Consider the following 24,009-nt stretch of genomic DNA (forward strand, 5'->3'; position numbering starts at 1 on the left):
AGACCCCGTGGTGGGGACGGGTCTGGAACCCAGGTTTCCGTGTGAGGCCAAATGTACACACTGCAGTTTTATTGCCCCTCAGACTGAGTCCCACCAGCTCAAGTCAGCCAATCTGGGATCACTGGTGGATCTTTTATTGCAGTGTAGACATACTCAGAGTCTGCCCACGCATTCCACGATCCCGCACGCTGACTTCTCTGCCCCTGGACAGCCAAGTCTGGGGGACACTCCAGCTGTCCCCCACTGCATCCCAATCAAAGGGTTAGAGCAGGCACCTTTCAGGAGGGTGCTAAGAAGCCTGGGATATGGGTAATTGGGCTGGAGCTCAACAATTCTTCACTTGGGTAGATGCTCAAGTTGCAGGTTATCCCAGCCAGGGTCTCCTCACTTGTGTTCCACTACTCCTGGTCTTCCCACGCAGTGTAAACAAGCCCTGATGGGCCAGGCTGGGGAGAGGATCTTTCTATTCATTGGCTGTGTGGAGCCGCAAGAAGGGAACCACTGCCTGCAGGGATATGCCCATTTCTCTGCCGTTCCGCGGCCATGTCTTGGGGCAATTCCGCTGAGCAGCATTGCTGTGGCATTAAGGGCTGCCAGTGCTGGGCTCTATGCAGGTGTCTGGCCTCAAGCGGTTTGCCGCATTGGCTGCAATTGCTTCGTGCCCATTTGTGCCACTGCCTGGCAAGATCATACCAGCTCTGCCCTTCCTGGCCTCTGTTCCCCACGGAACAAAAGATCTACTACCTTCTCGAGCCTGCCCTGTTCCACTCCCCCATGTGCAGCACAAGAACAGCAACACTGGGTCACACCAAAGGTCCATCCAGCCCAGTATCCTGTCTGCCGACAGTGGACAATGCCAAGTGTCCCAAAGGGACTGAACAGAACAGGGAATCATCAAGTGATCCCTCTCCTATCATCCATTTCCAGAAAAACAGTGGCTATGGACACCATTCCTGCCCATCCTGGCTAATAGCCGTTGATAGATATAACTTCCGTGAATCAATCTAGCTCTTTTTTTTAACCCTGTTAAAGTTCTAGCCTTCACCACATCCTCTGGCAAGGAGTTCCACAAGTTGACTATGTGCTGAGTGAAGAAAAACTTCCTTTTGTTTGTTTTAAACCTGCTGCCTATTCATTTCATTTGGTGATCCTGAGTTCTTATATTGTGGGAATAAGTAAATAACTTTTCCTTCTTCACTGTTTCCACACCAGTGATGATTTTAAAGACCTCTATCATACCTCCCTTTAGTCTCCTCTTTTCTAAGCTGAAAAGTCCAAGTTTTTTTAACCTCTCTTCATATCGGACCTGTTCCAAATCCCTCATCATTTTTGTTGCCCTTTTCTGAACCTTTTCCAATGCCAGTATATCTTTTTTGAGATGAGGTGACCACATCTGTATGCAGTATTCGAGAGGCAGGCGTACAATGGTTTTATATAGAGGCATGTCTTATTCTCTGTCCCTTTTTTACTGATTCCTAACGTTCTGTTTGCTTGTTTGAGCAAAACCTTTTAAACCCTTCTTAGGGGAGCTCAGACAGCTTCATGAGCCATCCCTCACCAAGAAATATTTGTAGCTTCAACTGTAAACCGAGGGGGTTGTTGTTTGTATCGCTGCAGCACCTGATACACCACTCTCAGCACGAGGCTTTCTGCTGCTTTAGATGGGCAGTCAGATGGAGAATTTGAATGCATTGCTTCTGCATCTGACTTGCTTCTCCTTCCTCCCTCCGCCCTGCACTCTTCAGCCTTCAACCCAGCACAGAGTACGATGTCTGGCTGACCAGACAGGTGTTACAAAACCCAGGAAACGACTGACAAATACACTACATCCTCTTGCTCTTCTCTAGCACGGCCTCCTTGTCTTTCTCCTTGCACAACAGGCAGTGTGTACCCTGTAATAATTTATTAGATACTCTTCTCTTGTACAGTTTCTAACATATAGAAGTAAACTGCATGTGACCACCTGTGGAAAACAGAGTAGTTATGGATGCCTTGGTACAAGGGGAGTGAAATCCTCACTCGACTGAACTCAATGGCAAAACTCCCTCTGACCAGTGTTCCCTGTAAGGTGGGTGCTTGTGCGGTCACTCAGGATAGATTCAAATGCCGCTCACCTGGTGAGCCAAGTGCCCCCCGCTAGGTGTTGTGTTTCTAGTGGTGGTGCACATTTGAACACACCTCAGTGCACATAAAATTATTCTGCACATGGATGAAAAAGATTAGTGGAAACATTGCCTTTGACTTCAAGGAGGCCAGAATTTCACGCCCAATATTTAACTGTCCGCATGTGCCTTAGCTATTCAGATCAAGGGGGCTTTATAAGCATTTGATAAAATTACTGCTTCTGAAATCAGTGGGGGAAGATCTTAGACAAAGGGCTTGTTGGCAATCTGACACTCACCATCTTGAGAAGTTACATTACGGCCTCTCTGCTGCCACTTAGAGAGAGATCACAGCTAGGCCTACAAGTTGTCGATAGTGAAAACTGTTCATTTCTGCAGCAAAGCACGTCTCTCTTTCCCTGGAGCATGTGTTTCACGGGACACGGCTATACACACTGTTTAAAAACATTCAGCATTACCAAGTCAAAACTGAACTCTGAAATATGCTGCAGAATCAAATGCCCATTAAAAAAACATATAAATACATTTCTTTTACCTGTCCAATTCAGTAAGCTCTGTGACATCTGTTCTGAAGAGGGTATCACTTGCATCCCTTAGTCTGCTGTGGGTCTCTCCACAGTGACCCCGGATCTCACCGTTTGTGGGAAGTTTACAGCTGGCTTGCTGTCCCGAAGCGGAAGTTCTTTCCAAGAACTGACTGCCTTCCTTGATACTTTGCTGGATCATTGGCGTGAGTGGCATTTCAAAACTAAAGAAGCTATCAGGTTCTGAGCATAAAGTTTCCAGCGATTCGGCGCTGTAGTATAAAGACGCATTGTCTAGAATGTTTTCAAACTGTGAGCTATACACATCAATGGAGACTTCTGCATGCCTTTGTCCAAGGACATCTTCATATCCTCCCTTGGCAGCTTCTTCCTCCTCCATGATCCTAGGAAGAAACCAAAAAAAGTCAGTTTCCCTTTTGTTTGATTACAACTGCTGAGTAAAATCTGCTTCTTTCCCCCAGTGAGGGAGTGACACACACATAAAAAGCGACGGAATGGTCCAGAGTCCTAGTTATTCGAATACGACGCAGACCAATCCTTCGGTTCCAGTGCCATGCTGCAGGACAGAATTGCCACATTCGCCCTCCCTGCTGCGTTACAGTTCTGAGGAGGGAGGAAACAACGTTCTGTAGAAAAGGGAGAGTGGGGGGGAAAGGATGGTGACGAAGAAACCGCATCAGCATGTGGCACTGAGTGAAAGCTACAGTGGCCGCGAGAGAGAGGACTTTCTGCGCCGTCTACGGAATGCGAGGCTGGCGACTGTGCTAAACCGGACAGCCCCTTTCACGCAGAAATGGCAGCGCTGCAGGTTCAGGCTGGGTTTTGTCTGTTCCGGATGAGGGATGCGAGTGGCGGAAGGGAGCTCTGTTGTGGTTAATAAAGGGAAATGATGAGTGCATGTAAATGGGGCACTGCAAGAATTAGCTACTTACAGTATTTCCTTGTTTCCTTATAGGCGCTCTGGCTCAGTCAGCCAGGCTGTGCGGGGGGGGGGGGGGGATCCCCCACCTATTTTAGTAGGTATTGGCACTGATTGCTGTCCATTATGTAGCAGTGTCAATACAGCTCATCTTTGGCCAGGTTGAATGCAGCGTCCCAGTTCCCTGTAGAACTGAATTCTTGGCCATTGGCCCATAAGAACCTATGGCCTTGTAGCCAGACACAAACCCCATCTTGTTTTTCCACAAACCCCATCTTGTTTCCCCCAGAGAGCAAGAGAAAGGCAGTCAGCCTTTGATGCCCTGGGAATGCAGGTGTGCTGCCTGTCCCTGACTCTACCATAAACAGAAACCAGACAGTAAATGGGCTAGCTGATGACTGGGAGGCCTCCCGTCGCCGTGATGGCTAGTATCAGTAATTGACACGCCTGCACTGTCCCAGGAGAGGAATCTTCGCCCATCACATACCAGAGGTGCCCATTGTCTGCATTTTCCCAGGTGTAAATTATGCTTTGCACCCTTCGTGGGAAACTTGGCATTCAAAGCCATTTTTCCTAATTGGCCACTTGAGCCCAGGAAGAAGCCTACATGACCCAAGGGGTATAAAAGAGGTTCAGCAGCCCACCCCATTTGAGCTCCAATCATCTATACCTGCTGGCAGGTATTGATTGTCTCCCGAGGTCTGTGGGACGCCCAACCTCGCCCTACTTCTTCCTGAGGGATTGAGAGAAAGACGCTGGCCACGCCAAGTCTGGAACGCAGGGGTGAAATATATACCTGCTATGTGTCTATTTTGCATGCATTTAATAAGAGCTCAGAGAACCAAAGGGTTTCATGGTACCTGTAAGTGACTTCTTAGTGTAATTTCTGTCCTGTCCTTTGTAGTGTCTGTGTTATCTGTAACACAGTAGTAGCATTTAACAACTAAGTTTACCCTGTAACAATACATAGTAACTGTTTAAGCTTTAACTGACTCCTTCAGTTGCTGTAACAGAACCAAGCACAATTTAAAGGAACTTCAGCCGGTCATAAGGGACTCACTGCCCTGACCGTCGGCTGACAGGCCTGCAGGCCCAGAGCTGGCTGTTTTGTTCCATCTGGCCCACGGCAAGTCTCCACGCCACAGGTCACAAGCCCTGAGCACGGGCACTTCCCTGCCCCAGGAATGAAGCCCCTCCCACGCTCTCATTGCGTCCCAAGCCTTGCACCCCAAACTTCCTTCCACACACCAACTAGAGATGTAAAATCCCCGTTCATCAGTTAACCCCTTAAACCTTCGGCATGCAGCTCCCGCCCTCCTCCACCTGCACCCCGAACTCCTCATCCCAAGCCCCAAAGCCTTTGCCTCCTCCTCCTACGCCCCAACCCGCTGCCCCAGCCGGGAGCCTGCTCCTGCACCCCAACCCCCATCCCACACCCTGAACTCCTGATCTCCAGCCCCACCCCAGAGCCTACAGGAAGCCCTGAGCCTTCGTGTCCCTCCCCCCTCAGGCATTTGTATGGCCCGACAGGGTCAAAGGGCCCCCCCTGATAGAAAAAAGGTTCCCGTCCTCCCCCCCCAGCCCTAAGAAGTCCTGTTCCCCACCGCAATGCTTCCATTGCTCCCATCATCCTGCCTCCAAAGCCCCGCTACTCCCTGGACACACCACATCCTACGACGTGCCCCTCTCACACTTGCTCCTGGCTGCGTAAGCTGGGCTGGGCAAGCGGGGGAAAGAGGAGGGAGCCCTGGCCCAGGGCGGGGAGGAGCGCCAAGGGGAGCTCTCCGGTGCCAAGGCGCCAGCGGTTGGTCAGAGCACAGCACCTCTCCGCTCTGTCACTCCGAGTGCAGGCCCAGCCTGGCTCACGCCGCACGTTCCCACGTGCTCCGCACGTATCCCGGCTCCCCCTCATCCCTGCCTTTCCCTGGCCCTCCCAGCACCACAGCTACCCCCCACCCACCCCTCGGCCTGCACAGGCACGGGAGATCCAGCGGGGGGGGGCCATACAGGGAGAGACACCCGTCCCTCCCTCCCTTCCCCCCAGCTTCATACCCACGGTCTGCTCACGGTGCTGGCACTAGCCTCATGCGGGGCTCTGACCTGCAGCCCCATGCAGCCAGGTCCTGAACTCCAGGAGCCGGGGACTTCAGCTAGAGCCCCCCCACCTCTCCCCATCAGTCTCCTCTGCTGCACTAGCTCACCCGCCCCATCCCCTGGTCTGCCTCCTCCCTTCACCCACCCGTGGGGGTGGGGCAGGCAAGGAAGAGGTTAGTCAGGGTGGGAGAGGGAGCACAGGACACCCCCCCCACCACCAGTGGCAGAAGCTGCTGGAGCCTGGGGGAGCCAGTGGGGTGGGACAGGGGCGCGAGTCTCCAAGGGCAGGGACAGGGAAGGGCACTGGGGGAAGGGGGTAGAAGTGTGGGAGGAGCAGCTGAGGGGGGCCAGGATCCTGAGGGAGGGGGAGCTGAAGAAAGGTGCAGGACGAGGAGCAGCTACATAACTCTTGGGGCCCATCTGCCCTCCGAGAAAAGCAGAGACCCCCCCGCACCTTCCCCGGAAAGGACCCAGGGACAGACCCTTCTGCTCCAGCGCCATCATGGCCACAGCACTTTCTGCTTCAAAGCCGGGGGGTGTCCCCGGGCTGAGCCACCAATTCTGCCAGCAGGGGCTGAGCAGGTGGGGGACGAAGGCTGTGCTGCTGGCCACCACAGGGATGGGCCTGTACTCCACCAACACCCCAGCCACCGCCTCAGTCCCCTTCAGCTACCGCCAGCAGCCAGCTCAACAACTGATTAACACCACAGCAGCGCCCCAAGTCCCTCCGCCCAATGCCTGCCCCCGCAGATCTCAATCGCATCGTCACAACTCCATAGGGCAGTCAAGAAAGTCCTGTGCTTCCCATTTTACAGCAACAGGACCCGGGGCTCTCTGTCCAAACACAGAACGGTACTTTACATACGAGCACGCACGCGCACACACACACCTCTAAATAATAAACAAGACTCCATTTTTTTCTCTCCTTTAAAAGGTGGCATTATCTAGAGGTTTGGTTTTAGATATTCTCCGGGGATAGCTGCAGCTCCATCACTATAGCGTTGTATTTCAGCCCTCTGGAAAGCAACCCGCCTTTAAACGGAAGTGGAAGTGACGTGAAAGTGTCAAGTTCACTCCTGCTGCAAGTCAGCTTCTAGCCTGTTATCATTTATAGAAGGGTAACACCCCGAGAGCCCCAGGCAAGTGCCGTATAAACTCCTCATGACCTGGCTCTCGTAGGATGTTGCCAAAAGTTCAATGATCTACTCGAAGCTTGGTGAACCGCCACCTAGGTTTTTCTATAACTGTTTCAATTGCAACACAGTAAGAATACACAGACATTCTGAACCTAGCCAGCGTCCCTTAAGTGACTTGCCACAAGATGACGGGACGAGAGGTGTTAAATATCAGCCAATTGAACAGTTGAGTAACCTCGTGAATTCTTATTGGTTAGTCAACTATTCCATCGTCCCTGGAGACAGGGACTGGCAGCCACTGCTCCGGCCGTAGTCCCGAGAAGACCCCTACCACGCCATGCTGCTGCCTCTGTATCAGAGAAAACAGCGCAGAGTGCCAGCACGAGAGCAGCCAGTTTAAACCCCAGCTCCCCTTGTGAACCGGCAGCTGCCTCTGCTAAAGAGGCAGCAGTGCAGGGTGGCAGCAGCCCCTGTCTAGGGGTTGGTCTGAGCTCCCGGACTCAGTACAAGCCAGAACTGAGCCTGGCTGTCTGCCCACCCAGCTCCTAATACACTTTACATGCAGAGCCGCAGCAGGGGTAGGTCCCGGACCCATCGCAAGCCAGGACTGAGCCAGGGTGCTGGCCATCCTGCTAAAAAATGTAATGGCAGGTGGGGGAGTGAGTGGGGGAGGGGGGTTGTGTGGAGTCTACAGCATTAACCTGTAAGTTTTTGCTTATCGGTTAATCAACTGCTCTATTACATTCCTAGTCGGGACACGTTAGGGCTCCTCTCCTCCAAAAGCGTTATGTTAGCTGTGCCACTGTAGCACATTTGGGGAAGAAACTTGATGCCAATCAGAAAGAGCTGTCCCCTAGCATAGCTCCTCCACTAGAGGGGGTAGCTATGTCATGGGAGACGCTCCCAGACTGACTTGACACTGTCCACACCGGCACTTAGGTGGGTGTACATTACATTGCTTGGGGAGTGGCTTATTCACACCGTTTAACCCTATTTTGCTACTCTACCTCACGACAGCACACCCTCCTAGCTAATGACTTAGATGATAGGTAATAAAGCTGTTCACTAGCATCTCTAGCCTGTCCAGCCTGACAATAATAAATATTGATCTTGCTTTAACGTCCAGTTGTGGTCAGAAAAGTGGCTCTGTAACAAAATCACCACAATCAAATACTTCTGCTTTCTCTGTTTCTAGCCAAATCCAGGAATTTTATGGCTTCAAACCTATTTTTACTCTTAATGGCGCAAGCACCAATATCAGGGAAGGAAAGCAAGTTGTATTCTGCTTGGCCACATACACTAAGGGTATGTCTACACTAGCCCCCTAGTTCGATCTAATGAGACCAATGAGGGCGACCAAAATTGCAAATGAAGCAGGGGAATTCTAACAGAATTCTTGATTGCGTTACTGGTGAAGATGAGAGAAGCGGAAAGAACCCAATTTGGCTTCCAGGCGTGAGCTGGGGCAGGAATTAAAAATTCTTCCTTGTGAATGGATCAAATTCAAACTGGAGTTAAAGAATATGTAACTTGTGTTACTGATGACTGATCTGACACTCCAGGCCCTGGAAATATTTTGCTCTCAAACCCTGAGCCCCTGCAGTATACAGCTCCATCCATTTTGCCAAAGCCACCCACAACCCCTTCAGTTGCACCCCTGCCCCAGTGCCCACCTCACATTCCATGCTGAGTAGCCTGGCGAGAGCTGCTCAGGATACTTTCACGGAAAGAACGGTCTGAACATCTTTAAAGTGCTCTTTGTTCACTGCCTGCTATTTTGCCTCTCCTCAGGGAGCCAGCTCCAAGTGTTCAAAACTAAAACCCCAGGCCCCGCCGAATCACGAGGGGGCTTAAAAATCACGAGACTTAAAAAACCTAACACAGAACATTTGGGGTCCTAGGTCTTCATCCTCTGGTTTCTGAGCCGCCGAGGCGCACTTGGATCACTTGTTTAAGCTTTTCTCCACCACCAGGAGGGCTCTAAACCAACTTTTGATTTTAAAATGACAGCTGAGATTCTCACATGTTCACATGGCTCCAGGAGTTGGGGCTTTAAGAAATCCAGCAAATCCCAGAAGATTTGTGATATCACCACAAGAATAAGCCACACTGCAGCGCCATTCCATTGGGTAATCTTGGCAAAACTCAGAGGACCCTGTATAATCAAAGGACGGACTCCCTATGTGTTTTGATGTGAACCTGTATCTGATCGAAGATCAGCCTGTGTGTGCATGTTTGTGGGGAGGACCTATTGTCATTCGTCAAACAAATATGAAGAAAGCAGGATCCAATTTTAATAAGGAGCAAGAATTTGCAACTATTTTTATATGTAATACACCTGAACCTCTTTAATCCGGCAATCTTGGGAAATAGGCTTATTGATGGATTATGGAATTTTCCAGACTATGGGTGTTCGCCATAATGAAGGGTAAACAAAGTCGATTACAGAGTACTGTGCATATATAACATCTCATAAGATAAATCTTTAATGCACTATATTTAAACTGTTACTGAGGGTCAGGGTGCAGGTGTGGGAGGGAGGGAGCAGGAGCGGGATGGAGGGGTGCAGGCTCTGGGAGGAATGGTGCAAGGCATGCTGGGAGTGGGGGTGCAGGTCTGGGAGGGAGGCAGAGTGGGAGGGAGCAGGATGGAGGTGGGGGGGTGCAGTGTCTGGGAGAGAGGGTGCAGTGCATGCTGGAGGTTGGGGTGCGGGTCTAGGAAGGCCAAGTGGGGGTCCAAACCACAGGTGTTCCCAGATCCCAGACACCTGGATTAAGGAGGTTCAAATGTATAAAAAAATGCCACCGTTCTGCTGTAGAGGAAAGAAATAGGGTGGTATCCCTTTAAATTATTTGTGATCCTTCTCCCAGCACTCACTGCGTTCTGTGATTAAAACTCTGCTAGAAAGCAGCCAGAGCAGCAATATATCTGTGGCTTGGCATTGGCTATTGGTGCCAACACGGTGCCCGTGTGGGCTTCTTCATGTGGTCTGAGCAGTGCAAAGAACAAGCCACAGAATTCCTCTCCAGAGTTACTGAGCCAAATCTGGACACTACATTCAAACACGAAAAGAAGGTGTTAAGTCCTGCCGCAGCGTAACCCTCAACTCCATGTAAACCGTGCACACACGACAGTCATCGCCAGAACGGTCTAAATAGGAGGCAAATACCACCATTAGTCAGCTCGCGCAGTGTGCTTGGGAATTCATTCCCGGCCCCAAAGAACATTCTTACCTTTCGCTGTCTGTCTCTAGCACATGGTTCTTCTCTTCAGCCATTTCCTCCCTCACAAAGACTTCATCCTCCCCACCTACAGCTAGCAACGCTGGAGAAAAGGACTCCGAGCCAACTCCTGCTTTGAAATCTGCCTGGGCTTCGTTCCAAACGCTCTCCGACAAAGTGACCAACCCCGGGGACATCGGGGCTGAAAGGGAGTGGCTTGACGCTTTGGAGAACTTCATGTCTCCAGGCACAGTCCTTTGTACGTGTGCGTTGGCCTCCGACACTGAACGCTTTGCTCCTTTCTGCTCCTCTGCCTTCTGCAGCCATAAAATCTCCACCCCTTGAAATTCTACATGTTTCCTCACAGCTGCCTCCTTCGAGAGCCTCCTCCCAGGATCCACTTGGATTTTTCTAGGACTGTACGCTGAAAATTCCTTCTCAAAATCCGACCAGCCCTCCCCCAGAATATGGCTCACACCCCCAACTTCACTGTCTGCCTCCCAGGCTGGTACAGATGGTCTGTGACAGCTTGTCTCCATCACCTTGAGGACCTCCTCAGTTTTATTATTGATGGCTCTCGAGGACTCTGACGGCATTTCTCCAGTTACTGTTGCCGCCAGATCTTTTTCTACAATCAAATACAGTTTCTCCTCCGCTCTTACTTCAGATGGAGGAGGCATGTCTGAGGGTTTTTCTTGGCCTGCTGGAACCAATTCTCTGGCTGCCTGCACGCCTTGACTGCCAATACTCCTTTCTTTTTCCATCTGCAGCACTGAACAAAGAGAAGCGTTCGCTCCCTTGTGTGCTTTCGCAGCTTCTCGCTCCGGAGAAATGTTCATAATCCCAGTCTGTCCGTCAGCACATGGCGAAGTTTCTTCTTTCGATGGGGCCTCAGCGCGAGAGTTGTGCTCATCTGCATACGTGCCACTTGCAAAAAGAGTGGGCAGTCGGTCATCTTCTCTCCTCTCCGGACTGCCTGTTACAGCCTCTGCTAGACGCTCGGAGGAAGCCCTCAACCCTTCTTCCTCTGGTTCCATCGTGCCATACTCTGGAAATTCATTGGTGACATTCTGTGGGAGAAGAATGCTGCCTCCATGTCCACCTATAGAAAAGAAAGAGAGTGTATTTGTCTATAGGGTTCATCTGTCTGCTTGTTAAGAGCATTGGCTCCATTCCCAGTTATCTGCTAACAGATTGGCAGCATTGCTATGGAAAGCCCACCGCAGGGAAATGCTATGGTACCTAGCTCTTTTGGAATGCTACTGCGCTGTAGTTATTCACAATTGGGCTTTTTCCATTTGAGTTTTGGGGAAGCACCTTTTTACCCAATTAAGAATGCCAAAAAATGTTTGCTGGGCTTCACAGGGATGGCCCATGAATAGCGTGGGACACATGCCAGGTGAGAGAGCTGAAGACAGCAGGTATCCAGAGTGTAACATCCATCTGTGCATTGCACTGTGGTTTTATACATTCATGGTACTGTCACGGTCTCGTTTTAGCTCTTCTAAAGAGCAATGGCATGGAAAGCAACTGGTGAGATCCCACGTGTTAACACAGGGCAAAACAGACAAGCAAAATTGGAAAAGCTGGAAAGATTCCAGTGATCAAGTAATTCATAAATAATGACAGGATGCTAACACTCCACCCTCGTCTCATTGGAACCTCCATAACTGAAGGCTGAACTTCAGTGGCACACGGACATTTATCATTACACTTCACAACTTTCTGATAAAAGATTAGATGCAGTGTCAGAGCAGAAAGCTGGGGATGTGGGGGAGTGGGGGGGAAGGTTCCCGTTTTGTTTTCCAAGCTGATGAAAATAAAGCAATTGAAAAAACGGACAGCCAGATTTTTCAAAAGAGCTAAGCACCCAGCTGCTCCCATTGTTCTCAGACAACACTACTTCAACTGTTCCCCATAGGAGCTGGTGGGTGCTACACGTACGAATCTCTGGCCACTTCGATGAGGTGCCTATGTCAAGGGTGAGCACTTTGGGAAAGAGTACTTATTTAGTCATTCAGAACAGAATAGAATAGAACAGAACCTCTAGAGGTCATTGAATTCAGTCCCCTGCCCTCATGGCAGGACCAAGCACCATCTAGATAATCCGTGAATGATGTCTGTCTAACTTGCTCTTAAATATCTCCAGAGATGGAGATTCCACAACCTCCCTGGGCAATTTATTCCAGTGTTTAACCACCCTGACAGGTAGGAAGTTTTTCCTAATGTCCAACCTAAACCTCCCTTGCTGCAGTTTAAGCCCATTGCTTCTTGTCTCACCCTCAGAAGCCAAGGAGAACAATTTTTCTCCCTCCTCCTTGTGACACCCTGTTAGATACTTGAAGAAGAGATGTTTTAGATCCCTGCTGTCTTGAAGACTATCATTACAACACTGAGATGGGCTGAGATCAAAATCAAAACATCTCCTTGCCTCATACCTTGCCTCAAGCTGTGCCTAGGGAATGTTGCTGGAATTGGACGTAGGCCTACAGCTTTCGATCCTATTTCACAGTCCCGATCTAATTGCGACATCGCCCCAAAGCGAGGAAGTCAAAGGCTCTCCTAGAGCTATGACAAGTTAGAGTCTGTTTACTTGATCTCGGAGATAAAAATGATAGCAAAGTTATTAGCAGCACCCATCTCTTTCAGAGACTTACCACGTCCTTGGCAGTGCACTGTACCAGTGCAGTTTGTGACCCAGTCTCCAAAGAAAGATAAAATGGAACGATTAACCGTGGAATGGGCAGAAGCTGAGTGAGCTTTTCAACCTACTTGTGCTTCAGCAAAGGTTCTCAAATTCATAGGGGAATGAATGAAGGTTGGACTCCCCATTGAGCAGTGGCTGAACAGTTTCTAAGCTGTAACAGTTCATAAATACTACCTAAGCACACAGATAGGCCGATTATTTTAAATGGAGAACTGCTTATAAGCAAAGTCCTGGGCGGACACAAAAGGTATATCCGGCCTCTTATCCACCATCCGCAAATATGGCCCATGGATTTGGGATGTTAGCATATAGCCATTTAAACGATTAATCAAAATGACTACACGTAACCCCTCCTCCGCTGCCTCTGTTTCAGAGGCAGCAAGGGAGGGAGGCAGCTTAAAGCAAATGCCAGTTCCATGGTACCACATGCTCCCCCTCCCCCGCCTTCCACAGAGACAGCATCGCGGGGGCGCAGGGGGGACAGGTGGGAGCTGGTGCTCTGGGGGAGTCATCTTAAAAGCCGCCTCCTCACGAGCACCAGCTCTGCAGAGCCTCCTGCCCCCCGCCGCAGTGCAGGGTGACAGGGGCTCCCCAGGAGCGGGGCTGGGAGCCGGGAGCATGTTGGCATACTGTACTTATAAGCAAGGCAGGAGTAGCAGGTATCCGAGTCAGGGGAAGGCACTGCCTTCCCAAACCGCCAGCCTGGTCCCTCCCACACTCTGCCCCCACAACACCTACTGTAGGCATATACTGGGGGCGGAGTGTGGCTGCCCCCAAGCATCCATCCTCCCCGTGCTCCGGTACCAGGGAGGCTGGGGTCACACACCCTCCTCCCTCCCCGTGCTGCAGGGCTCCCTCCCCATGCTGCCCCACCTCCCCATGGTGCCAGGGGGCAGTGGCTTGGCTCCCATGGGTGGGGCCTGGGAAGAAGAGGCAGGGCAGGGGGATTCCCAGGCAATGGGAGCTGCATTTCTAGAAGCAGACAGACTGCTTCCGCCAGGCATTCAGGTTTGCCTACCTGAGTTTCCCGAGCCAGCCGATTAAACGCTGAGGGTAGCAGGTACGCTACAAGGACAATCAGCGACCACGCGCTACACCGAAAACCCTCGCAAGGGATTTGTCAGTCTTAAAGGCTTGGCTTCTGAAGCCACCCAAGGCAAAGAGTGCAGGGTGTAGCTTTCCAGCAGTGACTCTGGGACACAGCTGTAAGCTGCCCCACACACCCTATCCGACAAGGCAGCTGTTTGGTAAAGCAGTAAACAACTCGGAAAGTTTCTGATGTTTTCATGTTTCTCATTATCTCCATGAGTAATCTAATTCCCTCGCAAACCCATGCCCAGAGCAGCCAGGCCTATTATAGCTTACAGAACACCACAAGCTTGCAGCAGAGCTTAAGGGTCCTATTCTTCTTTCGACCACGTCCCTCCTTTCCTGTCTAAAGCTCATGTCAAGATCTCAATACACTGTCTGCGTGGCAAAGGAGTTCTACTGTAATTACGAATCCAACCCTTTACTGGAGTCCCAGGGAAAAACAGCAAATTCATTACCTCAGACTAGTTTCAATCAAAAATTCTGCTAAAGGAATCACATGGAATAAGCAATCCAAGCAATGAGCTTTTCCGGTAGGACTTACAGGACTGATTTGCACACAGAGATGGGAGCAGAGCACACGCCTGCTTTCAGGTAGCAGTGCTTAAAAGGAGCTCTGAGTTCTTTAAGGGAAACCCCTCCCCTGTTCCCATCTGCAACAGCCTCATGTCTTGCTATAGCAAGTCCCGGCATATCCTGTCTAGCCCCCATCCCCCAACAAGACTGCATTACCAACAAGGCTAGAAAAGGAACAGCAAAATCAGGTGCGCCGCTGAAGATAAGCAGAAAAATAAACAGTGAAAGGATGCACTCTTTCAGGTAACACCAATTTCTACTTTCCATTTAAGGGCGCTTCTTTGGATAAAGCAAAGTTAAAATTGAAAAGGCTCTAAGCTGAAATAGCAAGAGAGGCAAACGGAAGGAAAGCTGAGAATAGGGCAAATACAGCCTGGGAGTAGCTGCCACTTTTTTTTTTTATGCTTAGAGATTTAAAGAATCCATTACTTAATCTGCACTGGCCTAAATATGATATTGAATATGTTAAGAATCAACCATTACATCTCAGTCTCACACAGGCGCTTGGTCATGGCATAATAAAGGAACGGCTAGGAAGCAAAAAAAAAAAAAAAAAAAAAGCTCACACATTACAAATATAGAAAGACATTTTCACAGGAACAGCTTATAACAATGTGTGTCTCTCTCTACTAGCTAGTTAGCTCAAGAGATATTTATTTGAACGGTCTTCCTACTCACAGAGATTACTGTAGCTCCAGCAGTTACCCATTGGTCAATGGATATGCACAGATCATCAGTTTATCTATAATGATACACGCTAATTCAATTGCTGCTGCTCTAGTCAACTGGAATCAGAATAGTTTCAAATTTCCTGGCAGCCGGCTGCCCTGCATTGCACACGGAGATGTAAATGGAAGTATGCTGAGCATTATGAGAAGCAAACTGCAGTCTCATTCACTCTACCACAGAAGCTAAGAGAGTCCACCTTGGCAGCTTGCAGAAAACAGCTCCACTCGGGATTTTGTACAGTTGAGAAGATTATTTCCGGTGGAGATATTTACGCTCAACAGGAGTTTGCTTTATTATAATCAGATTCAGCAGCATGGAAGACTCAAGAGTACAAAGGCAGCTCTGAGAGTACAATACTAGCCTTGTAGAAACAGAGGCACAATGACACGTTCGCATTATAGCGCATCTTCCCTGATGCAAGAATGGCTGCACATAAGGAAGCAGGCTTCCAATATTTTAATTGCCCCGAACCTCTGTATTGCTCATAAGCTATTTTTTAAATTAAAAAGACTGAAGAATTTATACTAATTATTCTTTCCTTTTTCCCCCAAACTTAAGCAGAAGGAAATCTGTTTAAGGGGGGAAAGTATCATTGATGATACAGAAGATTAGGCTAAGTCGCTAAACTACAAATTTTCTTACTAACTTGACCATCTCAAAGGCGCCCAACCCTCTAGAGTGTCATTTTAATGTCCCTCTAATAATGCTGTAATAAGCTATTTGGCTTTTATCAAGAGTATCTTGTATCATACAGAAACGGAACTGGCTCAGCCAATCAAAGAGGAGGAATAAATACGATTACCAACAGGGTTTTTGCTGCAGTTCTTCCGTTTCTAAATGATGCAGCTCTCTGTGCTTTGACTGGTTCTGATTGGCAGATGGCTGAAACTAGTCACAACAGAGGGCTTAGCATAATCATGGTACAACTCTTTTTTAACAATACTGCAAATATTTAAATCTCTCTGATTCGATTGTCTACAATGATCTTCCTGCTCTGACTGGCCCTTCTACTCAGGATTTTCAAGCTACATTGCCCAAGCATCACATGCCCTTTAGCTGAAGCCAGGAAACCTCCAGCATATACATGAAGGAAAGAGAAGGGAAAAAAGGGCTGGGAGACTTAGGGAGAGGAAGTTGTTTTACAGGGGGAGGTGGCGAGAGACAGCCAACAGGAAAGAAGCAGAAGTCATCTCCATTGTGGCCAACTCTTATGATCTTATGAACTCCCAATAGTTTTTTTTATTTTTATTTTTAACTCCCAGCACTTGGAGCCCTGTGGTTATTTAAAAAAAAAAATCGTTCTAGCTTGAAAACGTGAACCCTAAGAAGCTTAAAAAAAAAAAATCAAAGACAGCAACGGAAACAAACACAAAATTAGGGTCCTGACTTCAATTGCTGGGTTTGGCAACACTGTGCAACTTCAACCTGAAACTCCACCTTTTCGAAACACGCCAACAAATGGCGAGAGGCGCTGTGATGTCTATAGTGCACCTAGAACGGATAAAAACAAACAATTCGACAGCAGCAAGTAGTACTAGAGGTGCCCCACAGACTAGAGAGGAGACGCCATTATTTTGCACCAACTCAGAGGCCTGCATGCGACAATACCCTTGGAACAAGACAAAGTTCAAGAATAACCTCCAGCACATCCAGGGAGAATTCAGCACAAAGGATTATTAATTACCAACTGCAGCAGTGGCCACAGATGGCCAATGAGATGGCTCAATCCCTAGGGTCGTTACCTTGAAAGCTACAATGGCAGAGCAGAGCAGCTGGTAGCACAGGCTGAAACGAATTCATGGAACAGGGATGCATGGAAAAACTGAACTCAGAATCCTGATGTGCCAATTCTCACAATGTTACTGCCACTCCCTACAATATTTGGTGTTTTTTTTTTTTCTTGCAGCCACAGCTCCTGGAGTCAAGTCATCACTTGAGACTCTTGCGTTCCTTTTTGTTTTGGTTTTAAGTTAATAGCCTCACGGTTGCAATAAAAATATGACCCTTAAAGGCTCAAAAAACAGAAAGCACATAAAACCAAACAAAAACAAATTAATTTATTTTTTTAATCATATTGGGTGGGATCTGACCTGTGCTTTTTAAAACAGTTGGGATAAGCAAAGGGTGTTTAAAACCCCAGTCGTTAACTATCATGTTGAATTTTTGGAAAACCAACCATACGTAATTACGGTTGCTGGGGTTCGCAGGGCATCGGAGGGGGGGGCAGGTAAGGGTTGGGGGTAAGAATTGTATTGCATTTCTTAATGCACCACTACTAACAGACACTCCTGCTAAATGCTTTAAGTAGACACTCCTGCTAAATGCCAAGTTACACACAAAGAATCTACAGACTTCCAAGGAAGGCTTTTATTGGCAATAAGGGTAAAGGGAAAGATCGTATTCCTCACATCTGGATTTAGTGACAAACTATGGATCTTTGCAGCTGCCCCAAAAGAAATCACACACAAAAATGCTCAGCTGGCTTTTACGGTCATACTTGGGACCAATCGGCTACCCCCCAAAACAACAGGCCCCGAATACGGAGGCACCCTTATCTTACCCAGCTAAATGAAGGCTAAAATTCAGGCACATGGGCTGCTTCTATTTTTGGGATTCAAACCAAGGGGAGATGTTGCTGGCAAAAAGCTGCAACTGGATTTTAAACAGACACTTTTCAGCAGAGTCCTACGGTGAATGAGACGTTTCCTCAGAGGAGGCTGAATTATGCAAAAGAAAGGGGGCTACATTAGGGAAAAGAAGGCCTTGTAGTTAAGCCTTTGGCTTGTGACCCAGGAAATGTTTGTTCATTCCTGGCTATGCTGCAAATGTTCATGTATATATCCCCTCCCCCGTGGATATCCATTATAAGACAGCGTTTAATAGTATGACCATAAACTATTTTTTCCACAGCATAGTCTGGGGCTCAGTCAGGGTTGTGCTGTGAAGGAAATTGTTGTCTGCAACAATGTCCCCTCTCTTTTTCCCCTTTCTGTGTGCGGAATAAATTTTGTTTAGTGCACTGGGGCATGTACAAATGTGCACCACCAGTAGAAACACATGCTGACAGCTAGGAGTGCTCTGCTAACTGGCTGAGTGGGATTTGAATCTCTCACGGGTGGCCGCCCACTGGTCTGCAGGGCCCTGCAAAACTGGTCGGTGTACAGTGAAGGAGGGAAGGGATTACAGAATGAGGAAGGGCAGTTCTGTGGTTAATGCAGCTGAATGCTGCCCTGGGGGAATGAGATTCTAGCAGCATCTCCACTGCAGTTCCTTTGCGAGGCTGCACACGTTACTTAAAGCAAACTTTTCACAGACAGCCACTAATGACACGTTCCTCATTTTCTGGGTGTCCATCACGAGACACTTGGGGCCTGAATTACAAAAGCTGCAAGTGCTGATGACTGCCTCATGGGCAATCACAGATGCCCAGCGATTTAGAAAAAGTCAGGCCCCAGGCGGCTCAAATTAGGTATCCAAAATGATGGGGCTTTTGCAAATGTTGCCCTTGGTTTCTGTGTGTCAGTTCCCAGTGTGAAGGTACTTCTACCCTAATACTGGCACCTCCTGACTCCTGAGGGCTGTATTCTACAATCTGAATAAAATACTTTCAATGTCTTTACTTTCACTGCTCTGCTGTGACCATCCTTGGCCCTTAGCTGCAGTGTTTATTGAGTCTAAGACAGTGAAGGGGGAACCTTTTTTCTACTGACCCACAGGAAAAAAACACTCAGGGGCCACACACAGCCCTGCAGTGTGTGTGGAGGATCAGGACTTCCCCTAGGCTCTTGGGCGGGGCCAGACATGAGGGGTTCAAGGGGCAGGGGGTTGCAGTGTATGCGGGGGGGAGAGGGAGAGGCGAGGGCTCTGGCTGGTGATGAGGGTGCAGCGAGGGGTGCAGCCTCTGGTGGGGGTGTGGGTTCTGGGACTGGGCCATGGACAGGACAGGGGGTTGGAGTATGGAGGAGGTTTGGGGTGCAGGATCCAGAAAGGAGTTTGGGGACAGGAGGGGGATTAGGGCTGGGGGCATGGGAGGAGGTTTGGGCTCTGGCTAGGTGGTGTTTATCACAGGTGGCTCCTAGTTGGTGGTGCAGTGGGGCTAAGGCAGGCTGGCCTGGTTCCAAGCTGCTCCTGGATGTGGCTGACATGTTTGACACCTAGGCAGAGGCGTGGCCATGCAGCTCGGTGTGGTGCATACTGCCCTGCCCATGCCCACAAGCACCACCCCCACAACTCCCATTGGCTGCAGTTTTTGGCCAATAGGAGCTGCAGATCCTACTGTAGGGCAGCAGTCAGAGCATCCCTGATCACTGCACTGCCTAGGGCCGCAGGGACATACTGGCAAGCAGTTGCTCGCAGCTCCAGCCACATGGGGAGGCCTCGAGGCTCAGAGCTTCCGGCCTCCGACTTGCCACAGGCCAGATGAAATAAAGCAGTGGGCCGGAGGCTCCCCACCCAGGTCTAAGTTGTGGTTACCTCCTTCACAGAAAGCAGTGGCAACTTACTGTGGCAACTTTAACCACTCTGTGATCAGGTTTCAGTCAGATTGTTTTGTAAGAGGGCTCTGGGAGCCATCTAGTTAGCATAGTGCCTCAGCGCCTTTTAGTTTGCTTCCTCAGGCCCTTAGTGACATCTGGATTTCTGGGACTAGCCTCACATCTGTAGCTTTCAGTCCCTGACTGACCATGGAAACAAGCATGTCAAAGGGAGGAACAACAAAATGGAAGCTGCCACACGAAATCAGACGCATAGTCCATCCAACTGTGGCCAATACCAAATGTTTCACAGGAAGACACAAGCAACTACATAGTGAAAAAGCATTGAATAATCTCCCTGCAAACGACTGGTCTTCTTAAATCCCCATCAATTAGGCACTGTCTTGATGGCCTGAACTATCAGGGTGTTTATATCCATCATTTAATTTAAAAAAAAAGTTTAATCCTGTCAAGTGTAGCTGAATAGCCTCTTCCTTAGTAAGCTCTTTGCCACACACCATCTTGTGACAACTGAGTTCGACAGGCTAACCATGAGACAGTGTAACACTGTCCCCCTCAAAATGTTTCGGAACCCTTCCTACTCTTCAACATACCCGATATTGCAGTGAGGACAATCCACTCCCAACCTGTGGCTTCAAATACATCTGACGAAGTGATGCATTTACAGCGGGAGGCTCCAATCGCACCATTCTAAGAATTTTGCATTCCAATTCCATAAATGCTCCAATTTAATCTGCAGCCCCAATTCCCCCTTCCATTTATTTCACCTGCACTTTTCTGTCCATTCCAATTAACTACTTACACAAAGAATAATCTCTGCTTTGGCCTCTTAGACAAAGTTATGGGGTTCACCAAGAGTGTGCAGGTGCAAGGGGAACCTCAGGGAAGGAAAGCCAGGTTTCCAGACTTGTGCAGGGAGTGAAAAGAGTGGAGATGAAGAGGTCATGGCTGAGCAAATGAAGGTAGAAAGTCCAGAGGGAAAAAAAGAAGAAAGTTAAGCAGAGGGGAGCCAGGGTAAGAATGTAGCTGAGGGAGTACATGGAACCTAAGGGACAGAATGGCAGGTACAGATGTGACTGGTTAATTGGTAAGCATAATCTTACCGGGTGATGTTTACCAGTAACCAGTTAACCAGCAGCCCAGCCGGGCTGGAACAGCCCCTGTCCATGGGATCCTAGTTAAGTGGTTAAACAGTTAAATGTAACATTTAACTAGTTAACTGTTTTACCAGGATTTTACATCCCTAATGGCAGAGAAGTTGGTGATAAGGAAAGGCTACAGGGAGGACAAAGGCCTGATGGAAGGATGTGGAGGGCAGGGATGGGGCATGGGAAGAGGAGGAAAATCTGCTGAGAGGAGCAGAGGCAGGAGACAAGAAGCAGAAATGATGTGAAGAAAGGCATTGAGATGCTGGGGAGGCCACATTTATTAATGGAGATACCTATCTCCTAGGACTGGAAGGGACCTTGAAAGATCATCAAGTCCAGTCCCCTGCCTTGACAGCAGGACCAAGTACCATCCCTAACAGATTTTGTCCCAGATCCCTAAATGGCCCCCTCAAGGATTGAGTTTACAACCCTGGGTTTAGCAGGCCAATGCTCAAACCACTGAGCTAGCTCTTCCTAGCTGGAATATTGTGTCCAATTCTGGGCCCCCCACTACTGAAAGGGTATGGACACCAGTGGAGGGCAACCAAAACGATGAGGGGGCTGGAGCACATGACCTATGAGGAAAGGCTGAGGGATTAGGGTTTTAGTCTGCAGAAGAGAAGAGTGAAGGGGGATTTGAGAGCACCCTTCAATTTCCTGAAGGGAGGTTCCAAAGAGGATGGAGAAAGGCTATTTTCTGGCAGAACAAGGAGCAACGGTCTTACATTACAGTGGGAGAGGTCTAGGATGGATATTAGGAAAAACTCTTTCCCTAGGAGGATGGAGAAGCACTGGGATGGGTTACTGAGGGAGGTGGTGGAATCTCCATCCCTAGAGGTGTTTAAGTCCTGGCTTTCCAAAGCCCTGGCTGGGATGATTTAGTTGGGATTGGCCCTGCTTTGAGCAGGGGGCTGGACACAATACCTCCTGAGGTCACTTTCCACCCTAGGATTCTCAGTGGGGTAGAGGAAGAGAGCAAAGGGAGCCAAAAAGATCGGTGAGACAAGCACTGAGCTTAGTCAAGTGTGAGAAAAGTCAAGTATTCAGATATTTTCTTTACTTTATTTAAGGGCACTGGAATCTTTTGTCACAAGTTGACAGTTTCAAGCCATAGAAAAGACTGAGCTTGTACAAACGGTATCAAGAATTCAGTGCTCCGCCGCATAACACGAGCCCAGGTTTACACATAAGCGTTATCATTGTCACGCTCAAGGCTCAGGAGGTTTGTCAGTGTAGAAACAGGCTCCAATCCTTGTGTAATTGGTAGCTCATGGCATCTTAATGTAGCCAGGAGGATAACGAACCCTTGAACTGTAAGTCTGGCTCATTGGGACTTTGTAAAGCAAGTCTTTTCCGGTGGCTATACAGGCAGCCAGAATTTGCATGGCAACGTTACAATTAAGAGGAAAGCGCTCTAAGATGTTTGATGACGGGTGAGAGGAGAGTGTTCATTAGAGATAAAGCTGCCGGAGTTGCCACTCTCAAAGAATCAACGGGGGGTCAGTAGACAGGCTGTTCCAGTGACCTCACCGTACTTCCAAACCATCAAACTTTTTGGTTTCTTTTCCAACTTCACGGTAATTATTCATATCCTGGCTGTCTCATTTCTTTTAAAAAAACAAATAGTTGGTAGGGAGTTTTATTTTTACCCTCAAGTTGCTGAGATGTACCTTAACATGGAGTTATTAGGGGTTCTTTTATTTTATTTGGATATTGTATTTTATATTAAAAAATCACATTTAAGTAGGGGAAAAAAAAGGTGCTACTCTAATGTGTCTAAATGTAACAGATATTTAACAGGTTGCTATCCGACTCCCATAATCACTGACAGACGCTATCCAAAGCCGTGTAAATAAGTGACTTTTCCATTAGTGATTAGACTCAGGAAATGTCTTGCAAGGTCCAATTTAGTTTTGCTTTTGAAACATTTCCTTGGAAGCCATAGGGATGGTGAGGAAAGCACGGAGGCTGCATGAGGGTAAGGCATCAGCAGTGGTGTGGATACGGATAGTTCACCCCTGTGGTCACAAGCTTTGTTGCTGTTAGGGACATGAGGAAGTGAATTCCTTTCTGCTCCTCACAGCATTCGTGCCCATTCACCCCCTGCTCCCCAGACAGCTCCCTGCTCTGGGAAATGCACTGGGAGGGGGCTAGGCAAAGGGGCCAGGCAGGTAAGCAAAGAGGGGGGCAGGTAATGAGTTAATAGTGAAGTTGTCTCAAGTCATATTTTAAAGCCTCTTAGGTCTAGGCTACAATACGTCTCACCGTGGTCAATCTATGCTACACAACTTCAGACACGCAAATAGCGTCACTGAAGCTGTTGTACTGGCCGTGGTGTCTTGTAAAGTTGGCAAAGGCTGTTCTCCCATCGATGCCAGCTACTCTCCTCGTTCTGGTGAAGTACCAGAGTCGACGGGAGAGAGCTCAGAGGTCAATCCACTGTGCAGTGAAGACAAGCCCTCAGAAAGAGCTCTCTGGCAAGAATTAGACGTTATTAGCTTTAAACAGGGAGGAAAGATTTTGGGTTTTTCCTGACTTTATGAGTGTGCATGTTTCCATGCTTCATCAGGACTGGGTAAGATACCATTAGCCTACAGCAGGGGTGGGGAACCTCAGGCCAGGGGACCAGATGCGGCCCTTGGCTTGCCTGGATCTAGCCCCTGAGGCTCACGGCCCCCCACCAAAATTGGGGAGCCTGTACTGGTGCTCCAGTCTTCCCACTGCCTCCCCATGGGGCTGCAACACTCAAAATCTACTAGGCTGGGCCCCCCATGCTCTGGTATGGGAAAAGGAATGTGGGGAGAGTCCTTCTCAGTCCTCCACACTGAGGGCCCCCCCCAACCTCTCACTTGTGTGCAACCCCCAACTGATTTTTCTGCGGGTCAACGGTTCCCGACTCAAAAAGGGTCCCCACCCTGGCCTATAGCCTTCTTTATCCTTCTGGCCTTCAACTAGTGCCCATTTTCACAGTTGTGGCAAACACACGGAGTCTTATTCCACTTACAGTCACCTTCTCTAAACCGAACTGGCTGTTTTGTTCAACTTTTGGACAAACACCCCCTCTTTCTGGCTGCTAATTACCTTTACCCCGCCCTCCTTTAGCCAGCAATCGCCCTTTTCTGATTGGCTCACAAAGAAGGAGTTGCTTTTTATCCCCCACCAAAAAATAGACTGGTTGGGAGACTTCACACATATTCTGTGAACTCCCAGAAGACACAACCTGGACCGA

The 24,009-nt window shown here is 48.8% G+C and overlaps 1 protein-coding gene across 2 annotated transcripts in view; it reads right to left on the reverse strand.

Annotated features, from left to right (window-relative positions):
- The window catches only part of PSD3 (pleckstrin and Sec7 domain containing 3), a 129,636-nt gene that overhangs the window by 88,987 nt on the left and 16,640 nt on the right, over window positions 1–24,009 (reverse strand). The window contains exons 3-4 of one of the 2 annotated variants that reach the window (XM_075931345.2): window positions 10,051–11,140; window positions 2,659–3,051 (exon numbers count right to left, since the gene is read on the reverse strand). In XM_075931345.2, the coding sequence (XP_075787460.2) occupies window positions 2,659–3,051; window positions 10,051–11,140 (1,483 nt within the window). Of the gene's footprint in view, window positions 1–2,401; window positions 2,542–2,658; window positions 3,052–10,050; window positions 11,141–24,009 lie in introns of those variants that run through there. The other variant, XM_075931350.2, reaches the window with a different exon arrangement.

This window comes from Pelodiscus sinensis, chromosome 6 (assembly GCF_052426305.1).
Source record: "Pelodiscus sinensis isolate ZL-2025 chromosome 6, ASM5242630v1, whole genome shotgun sequence".
Taxonomy (NCBI): Eukaryota; Metazoa; Chordata; order Testudines; family Trionychidae; genus Pelodiscus; species Pelodiscus sinensis.